The sequence below is a fragment of the Colobus angolensis genome, unplaced genomic scaffold (genome assembly GCF_000951035.1).
Source record: "Colobus angolensis palliatus isolate OR3802 unplaced genomic scaffold, Cang.pa_1.0 Scaffold101, whole genome shotgun sequence".
NCBI lineage: Eukaryota > Metazoa > Chordata > Mammalia > Primates > Cercopithecidae > Colobus > Colobus angolensis.
Window position 1 is genome coordinate 2,972,393 of NW_012111031.1, and position 7,265 is coordinate 2,979,657.

The following is a 7,265-nucleotide window of genomic DNA, read 5'->3' on the forward strand; positions in this document are numbered from 1 at the left end:
GCCAGGATGGTCTCGATCTCCTGACCTTGTGATCTGCCCGTCTCGGCCTCCCAAAGTGCTGGGATTACAGGCTTGAGCCACCGCGCCCGGCCTATTTCTATATTTCTACTGGGCTCACTCTCAGAATGAATTAGGAAATCTCTAGGAATATACATCAGAATCATCAAGGTAACTCTTCAAAACATACATGCTTAGTCTCCACTCTGCACCCAATGAATTGGAACCTCTGGAAAACTCAAAAGAATAAAGTAACAAGGACATACTATACAATATTAAAAAGAACAAGGTTCATCTTTCAAGTCTGCACTTTGATTTTACCCTACTTACCAACTAATAAGTTAACCTGTTACTGTTTCATAGATATTAGCAGAAAACATGAAACTTCTGGGTTAGAAACAATGAACTTTATTATTTGCAGCACAGCAGTCAGTATGAGCATCATTTCTGTTTCCCTGCCCTCAAGCCCCATGAGGGGTAATACAGATGGGCACAGATAGCTGCCTGGACACAGGGTGGGTAGTGTTATAGGAAAGGAACACTGAGCTTGAGGGTCCTACTATTTCACAGCAGAAAGTAAGAAAGTTTGCTCTTTGTCCTGGAGGGAGACATTACCTCAACCTTCAGGGTTGATCACTGCAAACTCTGAGAAATGACCCAGATAAAACTCTGGGTTTATTTACTAGGTAAAGTAAATGCAACGTTAGGGCCTTGCATTCTTGGCATACCCAGCAAGGTGTGTGGGAGTGTGAGAGAACTAAGGAAGAGTATTTCTTAACATATCTATATGAACTATCAAGAGTTTTTTTTTTTAAAGGAAGATGTAGGACATAGCACAGAATAATCCTATCTGTACTTTTTTTTTTTTAAAAAAAGAGTGATATATAGTCTTGTAAATATACAGACCATTGTTAGAAGAGTATTTTAAAAACTCCCTTGAAAGCAGAAATGGAGGCACTTGTATTCTACTTTATACTATTTCTTTTGCTTTGTTATTATGAGCATATATATATATGTGAAATCATAAAAATTTACCTGTCTTTTGTCAGTAGATACTCTGGTCATCTCTTCATTATCTCCTAAGGGTCCATGCTTTCCCTCTTCATTTTTCTAATAAAAATCAGATTAAGGAAAAGAAAAGATTAGCACATAAGACATATGACTAATTCAACATTCCCATATTTAAAGGCTGGCATCCTTGGCTTTGATCATTTTTTTTCATGATGAAACTCTACATTGACTTTCCACTTTGTTCGGATCAAGTTCATACTACTTTACTTAGTAAATAAACCTTTATAATCTATCCCCTATGTACTTTCCCAAAACATAGAAGGATTGGAAATTGTGATCAGAAAATAAAATTCTGAAGTTTACGGTTTCAGAATTGTGGCAGTTTTGAGTAATGGAAAAGTCCAAAGTGTGGCCATGAATGACTAAAGTGGAATAGAGGTAAATTAATTGGAATTGAGAAGATAAGGAACTATGTAGCAAAGGTATTAGATTGGGACTGTGGTAGATAGGATAATGCCCTGTCAGAGATCTCCTTCTCCCAGTCCCTGGAGCCTATGACTATGTTTTGTTACATAGCAAGGAGGAACTCAGGTTGCAGCTGGAACTGAGGCACTAACCACCTACTTTGAGATGGGGAGATTATCCTTGATTATCTGATTGGCCCGATGTTATCACAAGGGCCATTATAAGTAAAAGAGGGGTGTGGGAGAGTCAGTGATGCAACACGAAATACTTGACTGGCCATTGCTGGCTTTGAAGATGGAAGAGGCCCATGAGCCATGGAAAACAGACAATCTCCACAGGTAGAAAAGGCAAGGAAAGGTTCTCCCCTAGAGCGTCTGAAGGAAATCTGGCTCTGCCAACACCTTGACTTTAGCCCAGTAAGACCCATTTCAGACCTCTTACATACAGAACTGTATAACAAATTTGTGTTGTTTTAAGCTACCAACTTTGTGGTCATCTGTTATAGCAGCAATAGAAAACTAATACAGGTATATCCATGAGGGAAAAAGTGAAAACTTGAAGTAGAAAGAAAGTTTTGAGGCAGGGACCAAAGTCCTTCATTTATTAGTTCAACAAATACTTATTGAACCCTTGCTATATGACAGCCTAGTTGCTCAAGATGCAGCTCTCAAAGGGCTTATGATTTATGAAAACAGGGAAGTGACTATTAGGTAAGTTGATTAAGACAAAGAAAGTGACATAGAATTCTGTGAGCTCCAAAATATGTGGGATAACCGGGTGTGGTGGCTCACGCCTGTAATCCCAGCACTTTGGGAGGCCAAGGCACGCAGATCATGAGGTCCGGAGTTCGAGACCAGCCTGGCCAACACAGTGAAACCCTGTCTCTACTAAAAATACAAAAATTAGTGGGCGTGGTGGCGCACACCTATAGTCCCAGCTACTCGGGAGGCTGAGGCAGAAGAATTGCTTGAACCTCGGAGGCAGAGGCTGCGGTGAGCTGAGATCAGGCCACTGCACTCCAGCCTGGGCAACAGAGCAAGACTCCGTCTCAAAAAAAAAAAAAAAATAGGTGGGATAGTTAATACATTGATAAAGTTTTAAAGTAGGAATAGGAAACTCTGTAAATGTTGACCTGCTAGTCTTATGAAACAAGTGCTGGATGCTAGAAAAGAAACAACCTTCAAAAAGAAGTTTACAGGAAAACCCATGTTCTGGGAATGAGGTTTCTGTTCAAACAGAACAGGAAGTAGAGGAAGTGATGGTGTCAGTGGAAAAACGGTAAGGATGTGGGTGGTAGTAGTGGTAATAATTATATGAGTGATGATAATAATAGTACCTAACATCTACTGCATGTTTATCATGTACCAGGCCCTAAATTGTCTCATTTAATCCTTATAACTTTATAAAGTAGCTCCTATTATTTCCATTTTACAAATGAGGAAATTGTGGCTGAGAAAGATTAAATAACTCAACCAAGGCCACACAGGTAATAAGTGGATATGCCAGATCCAGCACAAGATCCATTGTCTTAACCATTATGCTACATTGCTTCTGTTCTGGAAAAGTACAGTGAGGGCCTTTAGCATAAGGTACCAGAAGACACAATGGAAAGAGTTAGGAGGCTAGGTGCAGTGGCTCATGCCTGTAATCCTAACACTTCGGGAGGCTGAGGCGGGCAGACTGCTTGAGCCCAGTAGTTAGTGACCAGTCTGGGCAACATGGCAAGACCCCATCTCTATTAAAATAAATAAATAAGGAGACAAGAACAACAACAACAAAAAAACACATAGTACGTAACATGTGCCAGGCACTAAGACCTTTACAAATATTAACTCATTAATTTCTCATGAAAGCCTCATGTAGTATATACTAGTAACATTTCATTTTACAGATGAGGAAGCTAACACAGAGAGGTAAAGTTACCCAAAGTTATACAACTAGTAAGAAGTGGAGTCAGAATCTGAACCCAGGCAGGCTGGCTGTACCACTGGCTACTCTAAGACACTAGACTAAGGTGCTGCTCCAATGTTTATACTAATATTACAGTATAAGTATTTTCTTATGTTAAGTGAAAAGGGTAGAATCCAGAGTTAAATAATTTCATGTAAGTAAAGAAAATAAGAGAAAAAAGACTGAGAAACAATTTTTAAAAAGTAATTAGTCTCTAGGAGGTGGAATTATGACAAAACTTTTCTTCTGTCCATTTTAAAAATAACAAATATTTATTTGGTAATTCATAAAAATACTTTTAGTAAGACAAAAGGTTGGTAAAGTTTCAAAAGCAGTATTTCCAATACAATTACATGTCTAATTGCATCTTGGTGTTTCTATTATTTACCCTGTTCAGCAAAAGCAGACTAAAGAATTTAAGTGAAACAATCTTATTACTTTAGCTTAAAGAAGTTTTTTTTTCTCTCAATAGGAGAAAGTTTGTACTCAACTCTACGAATACCATGTGCAAATAATACTGGAAAAAATATACTATAGTAAATGGTAAAGAAATACTAGGCACAAAATTGGGCAACATTTCGAGGAATTTAATATTTCCATAAATATAAACACAATGGCAGCATATACTATATGTATATGAAATTTAGATGTATTCTTATTGTATAATTTAAAATTAATAACTTAACCCTGTAACAGTACTGAAACTGTCAAATACAAAATTGTATTCCTGCTATGACTGCAACTACCTGCAAAATTATGTGGATATTAACTAGTACAAAAAGGAAAATCCAAGAGAAACATTTAAAATATAAATAAAAAACATTTAAAAATGTTGCAGTTATAGATTCAGTCTTCAGTTTCAATGATAATGTTTGTACAATAAATAACACTATAAAAGTGAAGTACAATATGCTCCCTTTCATTCTGGATTCTTCCCCCACACTATCATTGGTCTTGCTTTTTTGCAATGGCCATGATATGAGAAGAACTAACGAAATTATATACTTCTGCTTTATTGACATTAAATATACAAGTAATTGACAACCTACAATCATGTTCTAAATACTTGGTAAATCTGCCTTTTTGGAATTTAAAACACATTTTTCTCATATAAACAATGTTAAAAATGATAGTCAAGTTCCCAAGCTAACATGCAAAAGCCTATTTCACCCAGATCACTGCCAGAGTAATCCTGAGGCTCTTCCTCCCCAAGTGCCTCAGAGTCCCAAAGCCTGTAAGTAAGAACAGAAGTAGAGGCCTACCCAAGACCATGGTGAGAGGGTTGTAGTCCTAGGAGACATGGGTGTGGGAGCACAGCTGGAAAGACACCAATGCAGTGAATAGGAGCTGGGCAAGCTCCAGGACCAGGAGCTAATCGTGATAACCTTTCATACAGCCAAGTCAATCCTACTTCCAGGTTGCCTGGCTTTCTGAAGACATGGATGTTCTTTGTTTTGATGCCTTCTGTACTCATTTCTATGTGTTTTAACTTTCCATTTAAAAGGCTTAAATAGACATGCGTATGAGTCAGATTTCTAAATAAGATCCCAAATAAAATATTTGAAACAAAAGATTTATTTCTTTTCATTTAGAAAACTTCCATGGTGTCCATCAGATGAAGGAACGAGATGCCAGGAAAACTAAGAATCATTGGCTTGGGAGAAAACAGAGACTCATAACCCTGATCTTTTGTTAAACATGATATAAAGTTGTATAAAATTTTGTTGCTAATATAGTTTTGAAATTTCCTTGGTAGTATATTTTTTAACAAAATGCTAACTGAAAGCTTTATCTCAGTTTTCTCAGATCCACAGTTTTCTCTATAAAGTATGAGGAAACAGTAGGGTGTATATTATTTGCAAACAAACTTCAACAATTAGTTGGCCAATCAATTCCTTCCTAATAGAAACGTAAATATCATTTTTCACAAATTAAATATAACTTGTGCCTGTTGAAAAAAAAAACAATTTCAGCACAGGATGTGGTGTGTATGAAAAATAAAATAGAACTAAAATGAGATCAAATCTGGATATTTACAAAAGAAAGAATGCCTTTTCAAAATTTGTATTCAATCTCTAATATGTCCAGTTTTTAAAAGTCTTTTGTTTTTCTTTTCTTTTTTTTTTGACACGGAGTCTCACTCTGTTGCGAGGCTGGAGTGTAGTGGCACGATCTCGGCTCAATGCAACCTCCGCTTCCCAGGTTCAAGCTATTCTCCTGCCTCAGCCTCCTGAATAGCTAGGACTACAGGTGCACACCACCACAACCAGCTACTTTTTGTAGTTTTGGCAGAGATGGGGTTTCACCATGTTGGCCAAGATGGTCTTGATCTCTTGACCTTGTGATCTGCCTGCCTCAGCCTCCCAAAGTGCTGGGATTAGAGGCATGAGCCACTGCGCCCAGCCTAAAAGTCTTAAATCTCTAAATATTTGTTTCTAATCTGGCTCTTCAAAATAAATTTTATCTGGAAAAAAAAACCCACAAACATAAAATCCCTAATAGCTTGGAAATCTACTTTCATAAAACAATACTAAGCTATTAACAAGTAGAAGGAATAAAGGAACTTCAAAATTAATGAAGGAAATGAAGAGCTTTCTCAGTCATTAGTAAAATGTAGAGCCAGAGTAGGGGATGAGGGTGAGAAATATGGAATAACAATGCATAACATTTTAAATAATGTTTTACTATCTATAAAACACTTCACATAGGAATTGGGGGAGGAAACTACACCAAGAGTTTATCATTTTATTATAATATCATTTTATTATGAGAAGTGAATATCCTCACATCCCGTTAAAATTCCTCAATGCAATTCTTATACCGATAGGATAAAATCTAAACTCCTTTGCAAGGCATACAATGCTTTTTATGATATGATTCCTGTCTACATTGTCGAGCTCCTTTCCAGCCTCTTCCCTCTGCCTAATTTCACTTTCTGGCCTGAGGACCACAAATTCTCTCATTCCTCCAAGCTTTTCCATGTAGAGTTCCTTGGCTTGGGCAATGTCTACTCATTCTTCATGTCTCAGTGCAAATATGACCTTCTCTGTGAATACTTCCTTCACTTCCCCAAATAGAGCCTGGCTCCCAGTCTTGCCAACATCTCTGCTTATACTGTGTACTCACTCCACCAATTCTATTTTAATTGTTTAAATACCTAGTGTTTCTTCTCATTAGAAAATAAAGACCATGGCTGCCGGGCAACCGCTTCCTGACAGCTCCAGTTAATGGGACGGCCAGCAGGCTAGACATCCTTTGCCAGAAACTGCAGCGCTTAGTTCTGTGCCCAGTTCTGTGCCTGAGAGGGGATTCTGCCTGTTTTGGGATTGGAGTGGGGCATTGCCGCCAGAAAACCTGCAGAATTCCGGGTTGTGCAGCCAAGCAGGAACAGGTGTACCTTACTAGACCCATCCTCTTGCAATCTTGGACCTTAAGGAAAGATGTGGAGTGGGCTGCTACCTCCTGGCCTAAATGAAAGTGATGCTGAGTCAAACTCTGAAGATGAAGTTACGTTGGAGAACTCTGGACTTACCTTACAGGAAGATAAACAGGATGAGAGTCTCAGAAAAACAGAAATCATAGGTTTCTCAACAGATGAACCAAAAACTGAAACAGAGTCAAATGTAAATGCCTATGAAAAGTGTCCTTCTGGAATTGCCATAGACATGTGGAATACATTTCAAGAATTGCATAAAAAACATTCTGAACAGAAAAGCACAACCTCAAGATTCAGAGGGAAGAAAAGAAAACGCACTTTGGGAGGCCGAGACGGGCGGATCATGAGGTCAGGAGATCAAGACCATCCTGGCTAACACGGTGAAACCCCGTCTCTACTAAAAATA

At 38.1% G+C, this 7,265-nt stretch overlaps 2 protein-coding genes across 3 annotated transcripts in view; one reads left to right on the forward strand and one right to left on the reverse strand.

Moving 5' to 3' along the window:
* The window catches only part of CDADC1 (cytidine and dCMP deaminase domain containing 1), a 48,795-nt gene that overhangs the window by 37,386 nt on the left and 4,144 nt on the right, over positions 1–7,265 (reverse strand). For both annotated transcript variants that reach the window (XM_011939471.1, XM_011939464.1), the window contains exon 3: positions 1,033–1,107. In XM_011939471.1, the coding sequence (XP_011794861.1) occupies positions 1,033–1,107 (75 nt within the window). The remainder of the gene's footprint in view (positions 1–1,032; positions 1,108–7,265) is intronic.
* LOC105509926 (protein FAM204A-like) overlaps positions 6,619–7,265 on the forward strand; it is a 1,338-nt gene continuing 691 nt past the window's right edge. The window contains exon 1 of the mRNA XM_011939453.1: positions 6,619–7,173. Within this exon, the coding sequence (XP_011794843.1) occupies positions 6,864–7,173 (310 nt within the window). The 5' untranslated portion in view covers positions 6,619–6,863. The remainder of the gene's footprint in view (positions 7,174–7,265) is intronic.